Genomic DNA, 22050 nt, shown 5'->3' with positions numbered 1-22050 from the left:
ATTCTGTTGGTTATTCCCTCTCTATCTTCTGATGGTTTAAAAAATTTTATATCTCTTTTTCATGGCTTTCTTTCTTCCATCATTTGAATCTCTTCAGTCGTTGTTCATTTTCCTCCACATCAATATATTTCTTCTGCCCACCCCCCCTTCATTGGGTCTGTAATATTATCTGCTTCTTTTTTTAAAATTTTTTTGTGTGTGTACCGTAAAATCAGATCTGACTGATACAGGAGGAGATTGCTCCTCCTTCTCCAGCAGAGCATCTGGTGGATTTGAACCGCGTACCTCTGAGATTGATTATCTGCTTCTTAAGGAAGAGGCTTGTTTTGTTTTTTTACAATATGGGAAACTGCTTGCTGCTTTCTTGACATTATGTAAAGTTCTTCTTGGTATGTGTTAGGCCATTTTTGTTGTGGCTACATTGGTTGTCAATTGTTCTTTATTGTTATGATGCTGTTGATTAGTTGCATTTTTAAAGTATTCCTTTCACAGGGAAGGGTAACTCAACTGTACCAGAAGTCCTTTCTGATCCTGTACAGGGAGAAAGATTGCCTTTTCTAATGTTCTTCAAGTCCTTTCTTTTTTTTTTTTATTAATTTTAATGAACATTTACAGAGATTTTGGATTTTCATTCATTCATTGTTGCACTTTTCTCCCTGCCACACCTCCCCCCGCCCCCAGTTTGCTCTTCTCTTTGAAAAGTAAAAGAAAAATTCCTTCATGGCTATACAATCCTCACCCCCCCCCCCCCCCCAGTATACTCAGCTAGGCAACCTTCATTCTATACTCTTGTGATAACCATAATACCCTATCATATATCTCTTTTTACCTGTTCTCTATTGGAATCTCACCTGACTGTGGTCCACCTCTCCTAAAGTCTGTTATTGTCCTCGGTGGTCCACAGCACAGTCAGTGACCAGATGCCTCTCACTATTTTGAAGTTTTAAGCAAAACTATTGTTCAGTTTGAAGAAGACTTCAGGAGATAACTTTTGGTTTATGTTTGAAGATTACCTCAGGGTGATAGTTTCAGGGGTTTATGGTGGTAAACTCAGGTGTGTTGGAGATGATGAGAATGGCACAGGATAAGACAGAATTCAGATTGAGTTCATGGTTTATGGGATTGCTATGAGTTGTGGCCAACTCCATAGCACTGAACAACAATTTAACTATCTTCCTTTATTTCAAAAAGTTTATGAGAATATTTTTATTGAGATTTTAATGAAAGTTTATAGAGAACTTAGATTTCCATTCTTTAATTGTTGCACATTTTTCTCCCTGCCCCCACCCCCAGTTAGCTTTTCTCTTTGAAAAAAAAATTATTTCATTATTGTACAATTCCCCACCCCACCCTGGTCCACTTTACTATACAGCTCTTATTATGGACTGTTATCATGCAAATAATACCTGATAATATATTCCTTTAAAGCAGTTTTGTCCCTCATCTGTTTCCATGGATGCCCCTGGAGGACATTATACTAAGTGAAATATCTCAGTCACAAAAGGACAGATATTGCGTAGTGCCATTATTGTAAAATGAGGCTAACATCAGGGTTAGGAGGAGACTGAGAAAGAGGGAATAAATAATGTATATTCTATTGAAACAGATGAGGGAGTCTTATCCCTGACAAGAGTCTCGAATGAAGGCTACATAATGGAGTGGACTGGGGAGGGGGAAGGGAGCAGGAATTGTGGGGATTGTATAACAATGAAAGAATTCTTTTACTTTTCAAAGAGAAGAGGGGACAGGGGTGGAAGGGGTGGGCAGAAAGAAAAATCCAACATGGAATGAATGGAAATCCAAAGTCTCTGTAAAAGTTCATTAAAACTGATAATAAAAAAATAAATAAATCAAAAGAAAAACAATTTAAAAAACCAAAACAAAAAACATCAAAGACTACTGTCCCTACTGGCTGCATGTGCAAAATATGTAAGATAGTCTCAAAATCCTTGCTTCCAAGGAGCAGCTTGGTTTCACCCTCCCTAGGACAGATCTATTCGTTCTCTTGATAGTCCATAATATGTTCGATACTCTTCTCCAGTTCCACAATTCAAAGGCATCAATTATTATTCTGTCATCCTTGGTCAGTGCTTAGCTCTCTGATGTATAGGAAGTAATTGTGAAGATTATGGCCTGGATCAGGCATACCTTAGTTTCTAGACTGCCATTGTTGCTTCTTAGCACTCTGGAGAGGTCCCTGACAGCAGATTTTCCCAATGTAACTTATCTTTTGATTTCCTGACTGCTGGTGCCAAGAGTATTGATTGTGGAACCGAGCAGGCTGAAATGGTTAACAATCTCAATCTCTTCTCCATCTATCATGATGGTGCCAATTGGACCAGTGGTGAGAATCTTTATTTTCTTGATGTTAAGCTTCAATCCATATTGAAGACTTCAATCCTTGACCCTCTGCAGTAGTAGTATTAATAATTAAGCTAATCATATTTATTAGTCAGTTATTATGTAACCTTCATCAATATCTGCTGCCTAATTTCTATCTATATAAACAGATGCTCAATGCTGCCTAAGTAATGACTCCAAGGAAAGTATGCTTTAACCTTCTAGAAAGCAATGTTTGTATTAGAATCAATGAGAACAGAACATGAACAATAATGACAGAAGAGTAGAAAAAATGAGCAGTTGTGTATAAATATTGACCAATAAGAAGTGTAAACATATGGGTAAAAGTGATTAATCATTCTCTTGTGTTTCCTCTTCTATTTCAGGACCTAAAGGCTCCTTCTCTCTCTCACTGACCTTCACTTCCCAACTAGCCCCTGATCCTTCCCTGATCATCTACTCCATTTTCCCCAACAGGGGTGTAATAGCTGACAAAACTCAGTTCTCAGTGGAAATGTGTTTTGACAATCAGGTAAAGTGGCAACTGAGGAGGGAAGTAAAAAGCTGGGCATAAAGAAAAATCTTGTGTGTTGGGGGTGTGGACAAGGTAGGGACAAGAAATCAGAAGATTATATTGAATTTGGGTGTTGTGTCTTTAAAATCATTGAAATGGACAACTTTGCTATTTCTTCTTTTTAAAATAGTTAAGCCAAGTCATCATATGTTCTATATAGTTAGTTATACCACATTCTCTTTCCTACCATTGGTCTTCTAAAATTTTGTTATTGTTTTGCTGTGCTTATTTTCTTTAACTTTATCATAAGGTACTAGTCCTAAGGAATTAAATCTTACTGGGGAAAAAGGTTCTAAGAAATGAGGAGATGGCCTTGACACAATAAATGGGATATGCTGGTTGACTATACAAATTATATTTTCCCATCTCTCCAGGCAAATCTGATCTCTAAGTTATACCTTTCTGGTGCTTGCTTCAGCAGCACATATACTAAAATTCGAATGATACAGAGATTAGCATGGCCCCTGCACAAGGATGCCACACAAATTTGTGAAGCGTTCCATATTAAAAAAAAAAAGTTATACCTTTCTCTTACCCAGGTGTCTCTTGGCTTCCGACCTGCTCAGCAGCTTCCAGGAGCAGATGTGGAACTAGAGCTACAGGCAGATCCAGGGTCTCTGTGTGCAGTGCGGGCTGTGGATGAGAGTGTCTTACTACTTAGACCAGAGCTGGAGTTAAGCAACACCTCTGTGAGTAACTTGCAGATGGGAAATAGAAAGCTGACAGAGATCATTAGACCACAGATGAAATAAAAGAAAGATCACAGGAAGTAGTAGGGACTATCTCAGGGAAACATCATAAAGTGGCAGAAGAACCAGTGTTGAAGTCAAGACAGAAATAAATGAATGGTGTGAGAACACAGTTCATACGAAAGTAGAGATAATTTAAAAATATGAAGTAGGTAATATGGATTGAAGCTCACTATCAAGAAAACAAAGATTCTCACCACTGGGCCAATTGGCAGCATCAGTATGGATGGTGAAGAGATTGAGATAGTTAACAGTTTTAGTTTGCTTGGCTCCACAGTCAACACTCTTGGTAGCAGCAGCCAGGAAATAAGGAGACAAATTGCACTGGGAAAGTCAGTTGTGAGGGACCTCTCAAGAGTACTGAAGTGCAACGATGTCAGGCTGGAGACTAAGGTGTGCCTGATCCAGGCTATAGTCTTTGCTATGCATTGAAGAGTTGGATAGTTAATAGGGATGATAGAAAGAGAATTGATGCCTTTGAGTTGTGGTGCTGGAGGAGAGTGTTGAATATACCACAGACTGCTAGGAGAATAAACAGTTTTGTCCTGGAGATGGTGAAGCCAGAATGTTCCCTGGAGTCAAGGATTCTGAAGCTTCGTCTGACATACTTGGGGCATGTTGCAAGGAGGGACTGGTCCTTGGAGAGGGACATCATGTTTGGGAGAGTGGAGGGACAGCACAGGAGAGGAAGACCCTTGATGAGATAGATCGATTCTGTGAATGGAGTGGTGGGAATGAATGTGGTTGAGACAGTAAGGTTGGCACAGGATAGAACGGCGTTTATGGCTCTTGTACTATATCGCAAATGACTCAATGGCACATAACGACGACAACAATAAAAATGAAAGACCATGAAGAAAAGCAAAGTGGCAGTTAAAATTTAAGAGGTAGGGAAGGTAGCTTTGGTAGAATAAATAGAGGAAGGACATTCAAGTAATGAAGACAGGTAATACAGAATAGCGGACTGTGGCATTAGAATCTAAGAGATGTTTTGCCCACTGATTTCATGGTATATAAAAATTGTATTTTTTTTTCTCTCCTCTCATCTCAGGTCTATGGGATGTTCCCATTCTGGTATGGTTACTACCCATATCAGGTTGCTGAATATGATGAATGTCCAGCATCTGGTCCATGGGACTTCCCTCAACCCCTCATTGACCCTGTGCCTGAAGCTCGTTGGAGCAAGCATTCTATTATCAGGAGACCCTGGTTCTCTCAAGATGTTGACCTTTTCAGCTTTTTCCAGGTACTCAGAGTGTTCTTACAGAGACAATGAAGGAAAAGAAAGCCCATACTTAAAGCAGAGATACTTGTAGGCATTGACAAGAACTAATTCTTAAAAGATGCTCCTGACATATAAGGTAGCCTCTCTTGGTTCTTGTGCTTCTTTAAGAAGCTGCTCAATTTTGTTGAAGAAAAAAGCCTTGTGAGACACTACAAACCTAGCTCCTCCCCCCATTCCCACCCCCACCCCTTGCTCTGGGATGCCATAACCTATGTTTCTGATCCCATAATTTTCATGACATCAGTTAAGGAAAAATTAAAAAAAGGGGGGGGGGAAGAAGATAGATAAGAAGCCTCTTATTCTTGTAAAAATACTTTGTACCTTTTTTATGAGCAGATGTTAGGGACCAGGAAGTCTGTAAAGTCAAGGATTGTGTCTTGTTCATCTTTATGGTATCACTAATGACTGACTATTCCTAATGCTGAATATGTTTCTTTTGAATTGAATTAGCTGATATGGTCCCTGCCCTCGGAAACTTCAGAGTAAGCCAAACAATAAGGATGCAAAGAAAAGTATTTGGAAGAAAAATTAATGGTTATTTAATGAAATAAGTTTAATTGAAAGCCTAGCTGGAAGTGAACAAAATCTTGGAGGCTGAGTGCTAATACCTACTAGTCTTACTATTAATAAGAAAATTTTTTTTCTCAGATCAATGTTTTGATGGTGGGATGGTGTTAGCTTTCATGGTAGAAGAGGAGACCACATGACGTTTTACTTTCTGTTATCAGGGGGTGGGCCTGAAAATACTGTCTAATGCCAAGATCAAGAAGCCAGTTGATTGCAGTCGTGGCTCTCCAAAATACGCCACTGCATTGAATGGAGGTAAGCTACATCTATGGTTTATGTATTCACTGAGATATTGAAGTCATAGAGCTCTGAAAATTCTCTCATGTTTCTTACAGTGAACCTGTAAGTTTAGGATGATAATGGATTATGGGTCACAGAGTCAGGTTGATTTCCAAAGGTCTCTCTCTGAGGAGGGTTTCTGAAGCTTGAAGCCCTTATCTATTCTTTTCCTGGCCAGTCTTCTCCTTCACTTCCACAGTGGCTTTTGCCACTCAGTAGTTCTTCTTCCATGTTACCTGTAGAACCCATGTTCCTCTGACATTCTTGTTAATGGTCTTTCTATCTCTATTCATCCCAGAATTGAGATCTCTTTCCCAAAAGACTTTTTCTCTTGATTTCTTCAGCAAGTGAAACTACTCGTCATGAGGGTTTTTCACCATTGTCTTCACCACTTCAGTCAGGGGACTCGCAAGTCCGTCAGTACTTCCCAGAGACTTGGATATGGGATCTCTTTCCTATTGGGTAAGTGGTACCTTGAATGCACAGCACCATTATACTATGCGGAGTCATGAGAGAACTCAGAATCAGATCATTTCTAATGAATCCAAGTTCCAAGACAGGAAGTTAAATGCAGTGTGAGGATTCTTTTCTTCCCTGAAAATTTTAATTCATTTTTAAAATTAATTTTAATGAAAGTTTACAGAAACATTAGATTTTCAGTCATTCGTCATTGCACTTTTCTCCCTGCCCACTCCTCCCCACCCCCAATTTGTTCTTTACTTTGAAAAGTAAAAGAAAAATTTTTTCATTGTTATACAATCCCTTACCCCAAGTCCACTTCACTATGCTGCCTTCATTCTGGACTTCTGTCATGACAATAATACCTAATGATATATCCCTTTTAAACAGTTATCTCCTTTATCTGTTTCAGTGCAGTATACATTATTTATCCCCTCTTTTTCATTCTCCCCCAACCCTTATGTCAGTCCGCTTTTATAACAATGGCATTATTCAGTATTTGTCTTTTTTGGGACTGAGATATTTCACTTATAGCATAATGTCCTCCAGGGTCACCCATTTTGTATAATATTTCTTGAGTTCCTTGTTTTTCAATGCAGCATAGTATTTCATTGCGTGAATATACCACAACTTCTCTATCCATTAGTTTGTTGATGGGCAATTGGGTTGTTTCTAACTCTTTGCTATTGTAATCAAAGCCACAATAAACACAGTAAGTCTTCCCTGCATTTTTATACTGTTAGAGACAGTCATTTAAAACAAATCCACACTTCACAATCACTAAAATGGCTGTTATTGGTAGGGCAGAAGAAAGGAAAAAAGGAAAAAGAAAGAAAAGTATTGACAAACATGAATAAATTGAAATCCCTAGCTATTTTTAGTAAGTTTATAAAATGATGCAACAATTGTGGAAAACAGTTTGGCAGTTCCTCAAAGAATTAAACATAAAATTGCCATATGGTCCAGTAATTTCACTCCTGGGCACACACCCAAAAGAATTGAAAGTAAGAATGTAAATAGATTCTTCTCCATCAATGTTCATTTCAGCCTCACTTACTATAGCCAAAAAGTGGAAACAACCCAGATGTCCATCGACATGTGAATGGATAAAATGTGGTACATACCACAGTGGGACATCACTTAGCCATAAAGCGACATGAGGTCCTGGTACATGTTACCACATAGATGGGGCTTGAAAACATTATACAAAAAACCAAATGTCGTGTGATTATATTTATGTAAAATTTGTAATAGCAAATGTATAGAGACTAATTTATTGGTAGTTACAAGGGGCAGGATTGAGGCAGAAAGGGGATTCTTTGCTTAACAGACCCTGAACTTTTTGTTAAGTGGTAGAAGAATTTGAGAATTGTTAATGGTGATGGTTGAATAACATGATGCATGTAATCAATGTCACTAAATTGTACATATGAAAAAATGATTTAGAAAATGTTTATCTTTCTATCTATCTATCTATCTATCTATCTATCTATCTATCTATCTATCTATCTATCTACCTATCTATCATCTATCTTATGTTTGTAACATTTATATTTGTCAAATATATGTATATTTACCACAATAAATGAACATTCTCACAGTGGACACAGTATGTTCAGAGGGCATTAAGTTCTCTTTCAGATGTGATTTACATGCAACCCCACTCCCATCCCTTACCCCACCCCACACACTTTCTCCTTCCCACATTTACTCCATCACTCCATGTCCCCATAATTTTACGTTCTCAAGATCCACACACTAAAACTCACTGATTGCTGCAGTTAGGTTTCCTTTTCACTTTTTTCCACACAACAAATTAACTTTTGAAGTAATTCAGTCACAAAAGGATAAATATTGTATGAATCCCTTTTGATGAAATATCTAGAATGGACTGGTGTCCAGAGACCAGATTTTATTAGTAGTTACCCAGGGGTGGTTGGGAAGGAAGGTGGAAGAAAGACATAATACATAGAGGACACTGAGGTTCTGTTAAGGAGAGTGGAAAAAAATGGAGATAATTAATGGTGATGCTTAAGCAACATGATGAACATAATTAATGTCACTGAGTACCTAATTAATGTTGTTGTTGTTGTTGTTATGTGCTGTCGAGTCGCTTGCGACCTAATTAATGTACAGGTGAAGATTATAAAATGACAAATGTCTTGTTATTGCCTATGTATTTCCAACAATAAAAAAAATAAATGAGGAAAGTAATATTTCTACAGGTGAACTTTATGACATAATTCACAGATGTCCTGCCTGTCCTCATCTCTCTCCACCTTGCTTGGGTTTTTGTGATCCCACAGGAACTCTGGAAAGGAGGCTGTCCATGTCACAGTTCCTGATACCATCACTGAGTGGAAGGCCATGTCTTTCTGCATCTCCCAATCCAGAAGCTTTGGTCTCTCACCCACAGTTGGATTAACTGCCTTCAAGCCATTTTTTGTTGATCTGACTCTCCCTTACTCAGTAGTTCGTGGAGAATCCTTTCGTCTTACTGCCACCATCTTCAATTATCTAAAGGACTGCATCAGGGTGAGAGCTGGGAGTACAGGGCACAGCACTAGAACCACAGCCCCCTCCCCACAAGCTGTTTAATTAGAACAGTCTTGATTTTTCTCAGAAAAGTCATCGGAAACCATCCTTGCATTTCCTTGAGCCTCTGTGATCAACTTTGCTCATACCAGTCTCTTAAACATTGTCTTCAGGTTCAAACCAACCTAGCTAAATCAAACGAATACCAGGTGCAATCACAGGCAGATTCTCAGGCCTCCAGTTGTCTCTGTGCTGATGAAGCAAAAACCCATCACTGGAATATCACAGCTCTCAAACTGGGTAAGAGAAGGAAGTGGGAGGTGGGCAAGGCAAGTGGGAGAAATCTCATTGAGTCACCATGAGTTGGGTTGCTTCCTGTCTTAAGTGTTAGAAACACTAGTCCAGAATAGAAAAGACTCCGTTGGTATTTTTGGTGATACAGCTAATACGTCCTTTCCTCCTCTCTTGCCTCAGGACATATAAACTTTACAATTAGTACAGAGATTCTGGACAGCAATGAACTCTGTGGAGGGAAGAAGGGGTTTGTTCCAGACAAGGGCCGAAGCGATACACTCATCAAGCCAGTTCTGGTCAAGGTGAGTTTTCTACAGGTCTTACTTCTGACATAGACATAGGAACCAATCCACCATTTGCAGTTTCTAACCCATTAGTCTCTCACAACAGTCTTCCAACTCTAATTAGGTAATGACTTTCTTCTTTGCTGGCTGCTTCTACCCTTAACCACTTGCTTAGCCCTTACCTATGGTTTATGAAAGTGACTACCATAGTGCCTGACATATTATAGACACTCAAGGAATGTTTGTTTCACTTTTTAAAATCCTTAACTTCATCATTAACTCATTTTTAAAAAAAATCCAATATGATCACCATTATTAATCTTTCTTCCTCCAGGTTTCCTAGCTCAGAAAAAGTTTTACTGAGAAGTCCATCCCTAGGTTGAAAATATAGCTCTGGGGGAATAATTTCTTTCCTCCATTTCCTTTTCCCTTTCTATTCCCTAATTTCCCCTTGCTGTGACATTCATCTTTGCTGTTTTCACTTGGGTTTTATGTCTCTTCGTGGCAGCCTGAAGGAGTCCTTGTGGAGAAAACTCACAGCTCACTTCTGTGCCCAAAAGGTGAGTTGAGTTGGACGATGTTGGTGGTGAGACTCTTAGGTACCAGGAGATTCTTACAGGCAAAAGTAAGAGTGTATGGAATATGGAAGGATGAGGGAGCATTGGGGTGCCATCTCTCATGGGGCCAGTTAAGTAACACGGAAGATGAAGAAGAGAAAACTCACAGGAGAACTGTAACTCTCTTTGAAATTTCTTTTCAACAAAGATATCTATGAATAGGTAAGACCAATCTGCCTCCATATCACAGAAAGCTCTGGAATATGGGAAGTTGTTCTGTGTTTTGGAACCTAGAAAACCCATTATTTTTGTTTCCATTTTCTCACAGGAAAGGTGGTTTCAGAATCCATCTCCCTGGAGCTTCCTGTTGATGTTGTCCCTGATTCAACCAAGGCATATATTACTGTTCTGGGTAAGGAGTGAGAGACCAGCAAGAATCAATTAAGACCGACGCTGCTGAAGTGTGAAGTGGTTTTGGCATAAAGTTACAGTAGATTTCAAGCAATGAAAGAAGAATTTCTTTTATATTGTGGGGAAATATAAAACATAGGTAACAGTGAAAATGGTATTAGATGTATAGTCCCACTGGAGGGTCAGCTATGGGTCACTTCTGACTCGATGGTACTCAACAACAACATCGTTAAACACAGAAAGCTTTGGTGGTATAGTCCATAGTGAATTGTACTGCTAACCAAAAGTCCCAATGCTAACCACGTGTTCAGTGATTCAAATCCACTAACAGTTCCACGGGTAAAATGTGACCCTTTCCTTCCATTGATTTAATGTCAGAAACCTGATATCGTTGTTGTGTGCTTTCAAGGTGGAATGACTCGTAACTGATCCTCTAAAGGGTTTTCAGAAGCTATATATTGCATGAGAGGAGATTGTCCATCTTTCTCCTGCAAGGCGGCTGGTATGAAGCATGTGTTTTTGCATAGCAGTGCAACTCCTTATCACCTTAGGCCACCAGAGCTCCCCCAGAAACGTGATAGAGGGTCACCATTAGTTAGAAACTACAGGATAGCATTGAGCAAGTGAATGAGTAGTTAAATATAGGAAACAGTCTAGGCAGGAAGAAATTAAAGTTAATTAAAGTTTGATGCAGACTCTGCCTTGATCTGCGCGTGGGCTTCTGGGTCAGGGGGACTGTTTGGTGGTGGTGGGGAAGCTGATTCCCCGGCTCCTGTGCCTCCTTGCTCTCCCTGAACTTCTTTCCCATGTAGTGCTCTGCCTCCCAGCCTTGCCCAAGGATTACAGACTGGGCCTTGATCCGTGCATGAACTTCTAGGTCAGGGTACCTGTTTGGTTGTGGAAGACTCATCAACAATCTGTATTATGCAGATGATACAACCCTGCTTGCTGAAACTGAGGAAGACCTGAAGTATTTGCTGTGGAAGGTCAGGGACTACAACCTTCAGTATGGATTGAGGCTCAATATCAAGAAAACAAAGAGTCTCACCACTGGGCCAACTGGCAGCATCAGGATGTATGGTGAAGAGACTGAGATTATTCACAGCTTTAGCTTGCTTGGCTCCACAATGAGCAGCCAGGAAATTAAAAGGTGTACTATGATGGAAAAGTCTGTGGTTAGAGACCCCTCTGAAGTACTGAAGAGCAACAATGTCAATCTGGAGACTAAGGTGCACCTGGTCCAGGCCATAGTCTTTGCAATTACTTGTTATGCATCAGAAAGCTGGACAATGACTAGGGATAATAGAAGAAGAATTGATGCCTCTGAGCTGTGGTGTTGGAAAAGAGTATTGAAGATATCATAGACTTCTTAAAGAACAAACAGGTTTGTCCTGGTGAGGGTGAAGCCAGACTGCTCCTTGGAGGCAAGGATTCTGAAGCTTCGTTTGACATACTTTGGACAAGTTACAAGGAGAGACCAGTCCTTGGAGAGGGACATCATGCTTGGGAGGGTGGAGGTACAGTGCAGGAGAGGAAGACCCTTGATGAGATGGACTGATTCCGTGACTGGTGTAATGGGGATAGGCGTGTCAAAGACAATGAGATTGGCACAGGATAGAGCAGGGTTTAGGGCTGTTGTACAGGGGGTCATTATCAGTTGCAAGCTACTCGATGGCGCATAACAGTAACAACAACAAAGCTTTTATAACAATAATAAAACAATAAAATTGACTTAAGATAGAGCAGGGTTCAGAGCTGTTGTACATAGGGTTGCTATGAGTCAGAGTCGACTCAATGGCACGTAACAACAAAGTTTGATGTATATTTAGGTTTAGGTGGTCTAGAAATTGGACAATACCAAAGATTTGCAGAAGCTATTTTTAAAAGTAGAAACTTCCATTTTTTAAGTATTTTAAGTTTAAGGAAGATATAACTATGTTTAGATAGGCAGGCTATTTAACGACTGTGCACAAAGAAGAGAGTGAATAGAAAAGTATATAATTGAAATTCATATTAAACTGGATTACGGACCCAGCTTTACTATTTCTAGCCAGTAACACTGAGCAGATTATTTAATAGATAATTTTTTCCCCTTTTATTGTGGTTTGGGTGAAAGTTTATGGAGTATATTACTTTCCCATTCAATAAGTTATATACATAATCCACTCAACGTAACAACTATTTTTCTTTTTCCTAGGGCTCCCTATTTCCAATCATACTTCTTACTCCTTCTGCCTTCTGACCTTTATTCTTGGGTAAATGCTGCCTTTCTGTTCTTGTGTAGTTGGTTGTTTAAAGAGTATGATCTTCATGGGTGATAATGTTCACTTTATGGGCCTGTTATTTAACAATTCTGATCCTTTTTCCTCCTTCTGTAAGATTTGATAATAATCTAGCTCTCAGAATTAGTGTGAAAATTGAATATGTGCTCCGCACAATATCTAGTTGTTGTTATGTGCCATGGTGTTGTAAAAAGGTCACAACTGGTTTTCAGAGGCTGTAAATCACATGGGAGGAGATTGCTCATCTTTATACCATAAAGAAACTGGTAGATTTGAACCACTTGCCTTTGGGTTGACAGCACAAAGTCTTCCCACTCAGCCATTAGAGTACCTTAGCAGGAGATTTAAAAATGTTAGGTTCTTTAATTCATTTATTCATTTTTTTGTTCTTTCTTCCTTTTTTCTTAATGACTGAAATGCAGATATCACTGAATTGCTTATGTTAGGTTTACTGGCTTATAAATTGATTGGAAAGGGCTATAAACATAACTTGTAAATGATATTAGGACTGTGCATATTTGGAAGGAATTTGGTGATTTGGAAAGTGATATTTTTCTATGTAGTGAAGTACTTACACATAAATCTTCCAGCTTTTATTATATCATTCATCAGTTTCAGCGACACATCTGAAATATTCCCTTAGGTGGTAATTTTCTGAGTAATGGAGTCTGAGTTGTACAGTCAGTTTTGTTGTTTTTTATAGGATGTCAAGATGACTCCTAGCAACTCTATGAATGACTTGGCCTATCTGTCACTAACCTCACAATTTCTGCCATGGTTAAGCTAATTTTTATATGTGTTAATCCATCTTGTTGAGGGTCTTCCTTTCTTTCTCTGACCCACCACCCTTTCCCGGTATGATGAATTTATCTCCGAGCTTGTTATTTTGAACTGATTCTCCAGTGAGTTTTCAGAGTCAGAGGTTTTAAAATATCAGAGAAGAAGTGTGCCCATCTTTCCCACACATAGGAGCTGGTGTATTCAAACCATGTACCTTTGGCTTGGCAATGAAATTTCTTACCACTAAACTACCAGAGATCTCTATATATTGTCTCATATACTTTTGACATGTTTTGTGAAGGCCTAGTCCATGGGAAAAAGACAACATTCTTGGATAGCTAAAATACATGCTTGTTGAATGAATGATTTAAAAAAAAAATCTTAATGATTTTTTTCCTTTTCTCTATTTCTCTCTCTTTCTCCCCTCCCCCCACCTTGGATCCTAGGGGACATTATGGGCACAGCTCTGCAAAACCTAGACAATCTGGTGCAGATGCCAAGTGGCTGTGGGGAACAGAATATGGTCATGTTTGCCCCCATCATCTATGTTTTGCAGTACCTGGAGAAGGCAGGGCTGCTGACTGAGGAAATCAAGTCCCGGGCAGTAGGTTTCCTGGAGAAAGGTAAGTTGGGAGAGAGAGAGAGAGAGGGAGAGAAAGAGAGAGAGAGAGAGAGATATCCTACAATGTTCAGATTCTTGAAGGGAATAAGGGCGTGGGAATGTGTTTTGAAGTTGTCACTGTGATCTAAAAACCACATCTGGCTTTCCAGGGTACCAGACAGAGCTGACGTACAAACACAGTAATGGTTCATACAGTGCCTTTGGGGAGCAGGATGAAAATGGAAACACATGGTAATATTGACTATTTCCAGATGAGTCCTCCTGATATACCAGAACACAATCTCTAAACCATCTAGAATTCTTCCCCCCTCTCCCTTTAACCCCATTCCTTCTTAAACTCAGTTCTCCAGCTTTCACATGTTTTTGTTATATACTGTTGGAACCAACTCCTAGCTGATCTTCCAGAGACTTTTCAGAGGCTGTAAATGGCACTGGAAGAGATTTCCCATCTCTCTCCCATGGAGTGGTTGGTGAATTCAAACTGCCTCCATTAGGTTTAGCAGTGTCACTACTCATCCACTAAACCACTTGAACTTGCTCTCCACACTCCTAGTATGGCCTCTTTCAGTCTCTCATATGATTGAGTCCCTCTTCTTTCTCTAGTTTTTGTCTCCACTAATGCCTATTAAAATGTCCTTTTTCTATGCATCTTCTGGCATTATATTTTCTCAACTCTTCTTCTTTAACTCTACACTGTAATAAGCTATAGAACCTTTGTACCCACCAGGAAGTCTCCTCCAAGCCTTTTCCTTCTTCGTCCATATAGGTTGACAGCCTTTGTCACCAAATGCTTTGCCCAGGCTCAGAAATTCATCTTCATTGATGACAAGAACATCCAGGATGCTCTCAAGTGGGTGGCAGGAAACCAGCTCCCTAGCGGATGCTATGCCAACGTAGGAAAGCTCTTACACACGTCTATGAAGGTGAGGGGCTGACCATGGCCCTGTAGACGTCTTACTATGTCTGAAAGTCATTTGCCTCCCCAACTGCATAGTGTCCCTCAAACTGTGATCTGGGCATCAGTGTTCTTCAAATCTCAGTTCTGTCCCTGAGGGGCCTTGACCATTGTACTTTACCATCTCAGCTACAATGTCCACATCTGTGAAATGAGAATATGGATTAGAACTTGGATCTCAAAGTATGATATCCCAGGTCGGCGGCATGAACATCATCTGGGAAGTTGTTTGAAATGATAGCCCCACTCTGATCTAATCAGTGAGAAGCTCTGGGGGTATGGGCAAGAAACCTGTGTTCTAACAAGCCTCACAGATGCTGATGCTTGCTGAGATTGGGAAACTAGTGGGTGAGAAGCTCTCTTGGCTTTTTATCATCTCCCCAAATCTGGAGTGTAATCTGAATAAACTATTTTCTCTTGTGGAGATGAATAGACCAGTCTTTTATAATGCTACCTATGATAAAGCTAACTTATAGGGATTTCCTCTGTGTCAGGAACTGTTCTAACCACTATATAATTATTAAATTTATTATTATTAATATTAATATTATTATTATATCCCCACAACTGCTTATAATAAATCAGTATCACATTATTAATTTCATTTGGCAGAAGTAAAACCAAAACACTGAGAATAAATGTCTAAATTTCAAGGGTACTGCTAATGAATAATAGAACTACAATTTGAACCATGACTCCATGAGCACAACTCTCATCCCTTCACTACATGGCCACTTGCTCTTAATTGGTATTTAGATGGCTCTGACTAATGATAATCTGATGTCTAACTGAAGAAAAAGTACAGGTAGGATGCGCCTAAGAAGCAAGGATGATAAAACTTAATGTTTCTTACTTTAGACATGTTATCGAGAGGGACTAGGCCCTGAAAAGTATCATACTTGGTAGAACAGAGGGCCAGTAAAAAAGTAGAAGACCCAAATGAGATAGACTGACACAGTGACTACAACAATGGGCTTGACCATAGCAATGACTATGAAGATGGCATAGAACCAAGTAGCATTTTCTCCCAGTATGTATAAAGTCACTATGTATCATAACAAAGTCAAAGGCACCTACCAACAATAATATTTCTTACGTAGATTTTCTCCTATATGCCCTAAAGAATACTCTTCCCTAGACACTGTGAAGTAGACTAGAACAAAACTTGTCAAGAACAAACTCCTGGAAGTTTTTCCTGCCCCTTTGTGGTGTAGTCAAACTTAGTGTTTAGTGCTTAAGTTCCAGAGTTCAATCCTTAAATTCAAATCCCAGTCCTACTCCATACTTGTTAGGTAATTTTGAACACAGTCTTTTTTAAAAAAATTGTATTTTGCCAGCAGTAAAATGAGGGCCATAATTTAGGTATTTTTAAAACTTGTAAAGATCTTTATGTGGAAAATATTAAGTACAGAAGGGTTTGTTTGTCGAATTTCTCCCTGGAGAAGAACTTGAGCCTGTGTTCCCTACAGAGAGGTCCATTTGAAGATCGCTAGTTTGAATGACCTGATAGAGATATTCTGTTTCCTTTTGTTTACTCCTCATCTTTACAAACCACTTCTCTTAGGTTCCCTAAGTACCTACTCAGAATTAAACTCTATTATAGGCTACTATACAAGGCTGTACACATACTAAATTTCCACCTTTAGTGCTGGTGAGTTGTGGCAGCATCTAACCTATGGAAAGAGTCACTTTTTAAAAAGATTCATTTACTCAAAGAGTGAGCCTTTTTTGTCCTGACTTCCACTTCCTTGATTCCTTCTAGGGTGGTGTTGATGATGAGATCTCATTGACTGCATACATCACAGCTGCATTGCTGGAGATGGGAAAGACCAGAGATGTGAGTTTTTATAGTTTCTCTTGTTATACCTGTTCCTAGAGAAACTTTCCTCTATTTGTTCAATTCATCTTTTAATCAGGAGAAAGTTATTATTATGATTTTTCTATTTCTGTTTTATACCTTCTTCATACCTATATGTGCTTATTCATCTTCACTTTTCAGGACTCAATGGTGAGTCAAGGTCTGCAGTGTCTCAAGAATTCTGTTACCTCCACAACCAATCTTTATACGCAGGCTCTCCTAGCTTATACTTTCTCCTTGGCTAAGGAAATGGACATCAGGAACAATCTTCTCAAAAAATTAGATCAACAGGCTATCATCTCAGGTATGTTAATCATATTAGAAGTCCTTCAGAAATTGTAAAAAGTATGCTATGTTTTATGTGTAATTTCTCTTCATCTCCTTAGTTCCACATATTTTCAAGTCAATATTCATTGTGGTAGAATTTGGTAAGTCATAAAAATCATCATTGAGAACTTTGAAGGAAAGTTCATGCAAGTCCCCACTGGTGGATAACTTTAACATGAGAAACAAAGTGGTAGAAGATAGTTATAAAATATATTTGGATTGCAGTAGAGTCACATTTATCATTATTATTATTACAAACAGCGTGTGTGTACCGTCAAACCAGATCTGACTGGTACAGGAGGAGATTGTCCCTCCTTCTCCAGCACAGCATCTAGTGGGTTCGAACTGCACACCTCTGGGATGGCAGTGAAGCTTCTTGCCACTTTTTGAGAGGACTTTTGAAACTCTTTCCAATACCAAGGTGTTAAAATGGTTAGCACAGTCAGCTGCTAACCAAAAGGCTGGAGGTTTGAGTTCTTCCAGAGGTACTTCAGAAGGAAGGTCTGTTGGAAGGGATTTAGGTCAATTGGCAAAACACTTCATAAAGGTAGTGTGCCTTAGTAAGTTGGAAATAGAAATATCAATTTATCAAGATTCTAGCGGTAGGTATGTCCCAAGGAAATAAGAATGGCAGCACAAACTGGTAAAGCCACACCGTGTTCATAGCAGAATTATTTACAATGGCCAAGAGTTCGAAATAACCCAAGTGCCATAAATTGGCGAATGGCTAAAGAAACTACAGTACATTCACACAAAGAATATTAGGAATCACTGAAAATGGATCAAGAACTTGTAACATGAATTCAACATGGATGTACTTAACATAAATTATGCTAAAAAAATCTCCAAAAACCTAAATTATGCTAAGTGAAATAAGTCAGCTACATAACTATGACATCAGATCATGAATATAAAACGCTCATGAAAGGTTTATACACAGGGTTAACAGGGATGAGAAGGGAGGGAGAGGGGAGCAAAAATTAATAAATAAGTTGAGTGAAGGGAAAGGCAATATACACCATGAGAAAGAAAAAGTTAATGTTCTATATCCTAGCCTAGTGAGTAGCATGTGGCTCTTAAAAGTTTGCAAACAGTCATCTAAGAAGCAGTTATTTGTCTCTTCCTCCCTGGGGTATAGAACAAAGGAAAATGAAAACTCAATGAAGCAGTTATTCCAAAGGACTCATGGTCCACATGAACCACAACCTCCTCTAACCTAAAACCAGAAGAGCTACATGGTACCCAGCTATCACTACTGACCGCTCTAAAATCCCAACAGAAGGTCTCAGTAAGAATGGGTTTTAAGAAAAAGGTAGAACAAAATTTAAAGCCAACCACACACCTCACTCAAAATAAGACTGGAGCTAAGGGTTGGCAAAAGACTAGAGAAACTTCAAGAACTTTCTAACTTGAAATGGAAGATATTCCCAGAGCAGTAATTTGACCCATCTAGCCAAATAACATATGGGTCTATAAAGCAATGTGAAAAATGTGTTCCTCAGAACAATGAACTATACAAGAAGAAAAAAAAAAGACATTTGTCCATTTATCCAAAAAGAGAGGTGAAAAGACAGAGAGGGATAAGAAAATGGGATAACTGGATAGGAGAAACTGAAGGAGGAAATTGGGAGCAGATGGACACATTGCATCAATGTCACAGAAAAATTTCTGTATGAACTGTTGACTAGGAAAATAACATTTATATGTAAACTTTCACCTAAAGAACAATAAAATGTTTTTTAAAAGAAAATATGAAGACAGGCCTTCTATGAGCAAAAAAATCAGGCATTGAAAGAAGCACAGTGGTACTCTGACACACATGGAGTTTCTAAGAGTTGGAATCAACTTGACAACAATCTGTGGGGCTTTGAAATCTCTAAGATCATATCTTAAGATGGGATGAAACTTACAGATTTTTTTAAGGTTCCTTGAAACCTTTTGGGAATATTTAGAGTAATCTTTTACATTCTAGCATATCTTATAAATAAAACATCAATGCATCTTATTTACCTGGCTATATGTTTTAAATTTTATTCCTAAGAAATTTTTATTTATATGAATATTTTGTTGGATTCCCCTTTCAAATGGGCTCTAAAAAATTTTTACCCCTAATATAAAAGCAACTCTAGTCATAAAATGGGCACCTCCGACAACGTATGGAGTATGTATATCCTCACCACTGATTACTGGTTTGATGTGACTATAATTTTTCCAGTATCTTGTTCACGTGTGTCTTCTTAAGCTATTCTGATTAGATTGCCTCCTATGGTTTTTAGTTTTTGATACTTATGCTTAAATAAATGTTTATTTCTATTTCTGCTTATTTCTATTTACTTTTCTTACCGTTATCTGTCAAAATTGGCCTCAAATTTTGGTCTCATATTCAATTTGTTCACCTTCTAACATTTCCTTACCTTACTCTAATATTTCTTCTATGGTTTCTTAGAGTTCATTTACATGTTCTGGCATTTTTATTCTTCTAAAAATGTTTAACCCTTAATTGAGTAAAATAAATACTGAAATATTAACAAAATTCTTTAAGCCAAGGAAATTACCATACACATGAGATTATTTTAAGATGTTTCTATTTTCCTATTTCTGCTCTGGTCTAAATTTATTAATTAATAAGGATAGCTCTCTTGTAATTTTTGAAGATTGGAAAATTCGCAGCTAAACCAAGCTTTGGGGATTTATGTGTGGCTGTTGGTGCATATACACACCTGTATCCATTATATGCATAAAGGACAATAAGCTAATTCTAAGTAACTGTTGTTTCGGTTTTTCTTTTTATTTTTTTAATTGTTTTTTGCCCATGGTTAATTCTTGAATTATACTTCTACTTGCAAAATGAATATGGGAAAATCAGGTCCTTGTCGTTATTCTTTCTCCTTAGGAGAGTCTGTTCACTGGAGCTATCAACCTACTCGGTCCTCAGATGCTGGCTTTTGGTCTAAGCCTGAGGCTGTAGATGTGGAATGTACAGCATATGTACTGTTGGCCCAACTTACGAAGGCCAGCCTCACTCAAGAGGAGATAGCCAAAGCCACCAGTATAGTGGCTTGGTTGGCCAAACAGCGTAATGCCTTTGGGGGCTTCTCTTCCACACAGGTAAATAGCTTATGCTCCTCACTGCTACTTCTCAGATAGGCTTAGATTCTATGTTGAGATAGAGGAAAAGATAATATTCTTATCCTCTAGGCCGAGGATCTTAGAATTCTAGAGCTAGAAATAGCATGTGAAAAATATACAGAAAGATTCATAAAATGGAATCATATGAGCAATATAAATGGTACCAGCTCTATTGAATGCTCTTTCTTTGTAAAGTATGAAGCATTATGCAATCTGTGCTTTACATGTAAGTAGAGCATATAAAATAGCACTAAATTGATGCAGATACAGAAGTAAACAAGAGACCGTATTCTTTCCTTTTTTTTTTTTGAGACCTTATTTCTTATCTTCACAGAGCTTATATTCTGACTCATTCAGAAGTCAGGATATCTGGTAAAGGTATTAAAAATACTAAGTTTAAATATGAGAATTATTTATTAGAAACTTTAAAAAATTATATGCTATAATGTCTCCTTATTTCAGAAATTTCTTGACCAAAGATCGGGAGAGACTTCCTTCTTATTGCATCTTAAATCATTAAAATCCATAAAGAATATTTTTAGAAAGCAGTGGTGGATCCTCATTACAGATGTCACAGTTACTTATTAATAAAAATCATTGACTATTAAAGAGATGATTTATCACATATTGCCCTTTAGCTTTTCAGTTAATGGTAAGGTCCACTCTAATGAATTGTTTCCATATGTACAAGCAATAAAGACCTTCTGATTACATCTCATGAAGGCTAGACAAAAAATGCTTACAGAAGATCATGCTACATAGATTTAACTTGTTCACAGCTTGCCCAAGGTGGATGACTGCTCTTCCTATTTTAAATGTCAGTGATTGTATCAAAATACAATTGTTCTTTTTCATTTGGGATACAAGGAGTGGAGTTCTTTCCTTCCAAAATAATTATTTTACAAAATGTCTAGTGTGGAGACAGTCTCACAATACAGAACAAGTTAGGATAGTTTTTCTCAACTAATTTATTTTTTCTCTCCTCTAGTTATAATTTATGCAAATAATACTTTACAAATAAAATATTAAAATTGTGTGATGCTATACTCATAGTGACAGGCTGTAATTGGCATAGATTATGATGCAGTTAAATAATGTCATAGATATCCAATTTCCATGACTATCAATTTACTGCCATTTCCTTCCTAAATGAAAAAGCTATGAAATAAATAATTGCAGTTAGTTATCTATTTGTTTCTAGCAAAAGAGTAGCCTGTTCTGAAACTAGGTATGATTTCTGAATATGAATATGTTAAATTAGTCAGATGGACTATGGTTATCCAATAATAACTTGGTGAGGGTGATTTTCTATATAATAAAATATGCTTTTATTTCTTTGTCAATTTCTTGAGGGGAACCGAATGTATTTCTCCAGATACTTAGAAGGTGCATCGTCCCAGCCAACTAACAACAACCAGATGTATGGGTTTTACAGGGTTGTTTGAGGTTAGTTCCAGTGGTTAACAAAATGGTAAGCATATGCTTGTTTTGTTTTTCTTCTTTAGGATACTGTAGTTGCTCTCCAAGCTCTTGCCAAATATGCCACCACTGCTTATGTACCATCTGAGGAGGTCAAGCTGACTGTGAAATCTACTCAGAATTTCCAGCATACTTTCAATGTGAAGACTGTCAATCGGTTGATATTTCAGCAGGAGACTTTACCTAATATCCCTGGGATGTATGCTTTGGAAGCCTCTGGCCAGGGCTGTATCTATGTGCAGGTAAGCAAAGTCTGAGGGTGATCTTTGTTTTAGGTGGAATCT

At 38.2% G+C, this 22050-nt stretch overlaps 1 protein-coding gene across 1 annotated transcript in view; it reads left to right on the top strand.

Moving 5' to 3' along the window:
* The window catches only part of A2ML1 (alpha-2-macroglobulin-like 1), a 141139-nt gene that overhangs the window by 30012 nt on the left and 89077 nt on the right, over nt 1–22050 (top strand). Inside the window, exons 14-30 of the mRNA XM_006901763.1 lie at nt 2727–2872; nt 3454–3603; nt 4715–4909; nt 5677–5770; nt 6139–6256; nt 8560–8788; nt 8962–9088; nt 9263–9384; nt 9875–9926; nt 10252–10335; nt 13843–14019; nt 14168–14249; nt 14785–14941; nt 16736–16810; nt 16973–17150; nt 20247–20266; nt 21793–22008. Coding sequence (XP_006901825.1) covers nt 2727–2872; nt 3454–3603; nt 4715–4909; nt 5677–5770; nt 6139–6256; nt 8560–8788; nt 8962–9088; nt 9263–9384; nt 9875–9926; nt 10252–10335; nt 13843–14019; nt 14168–14249; nt 14785–14941; nt 16736–16810; nt 16973–17150; nt 20247–20266; nt 21793–22008 — 2222 coding nt within the window. The remainder of the gene's footprint in view (nt 1–2726; nt 2873–3453; nt 3604–4714; nt 4910–5676; nt 5771–6138; nt 6257–8559; nt 8789–8961; nt 9089–9262; nt 9385–9874; nt 9927–10251; nt 10336–13842; nt 14020–14167; nt 14250–14784; nt 14942–16735; nt 16811–16972; nt 17151–20246; nt 20267–21792; nt 22009–22050) is intronic.

Source organism: Elephantulus edwardii, unplaced genomic scaffold (assembly GCF_000299155.1).
Source record: "Elephantulus edwardii isolate Elephantulus edwardi_28Jun2011 unplaced genomic scaffold, EleEdw1.0 scaffold00342, whole genome shotgun sequence".
In the NCBI taxonomy this organism is placed as follows: Eukaryota; Metazoa; Chordata; class Mammalia; order Macroscelidea; family Macroscelididae; genus Elephantulus; species Elephantulus edwardii.
The sequence above is the reverse complement of the archived record's forward strand: the minus strand, read 5'-3'. Positions and strand labels throughout refer to the sequence as shown.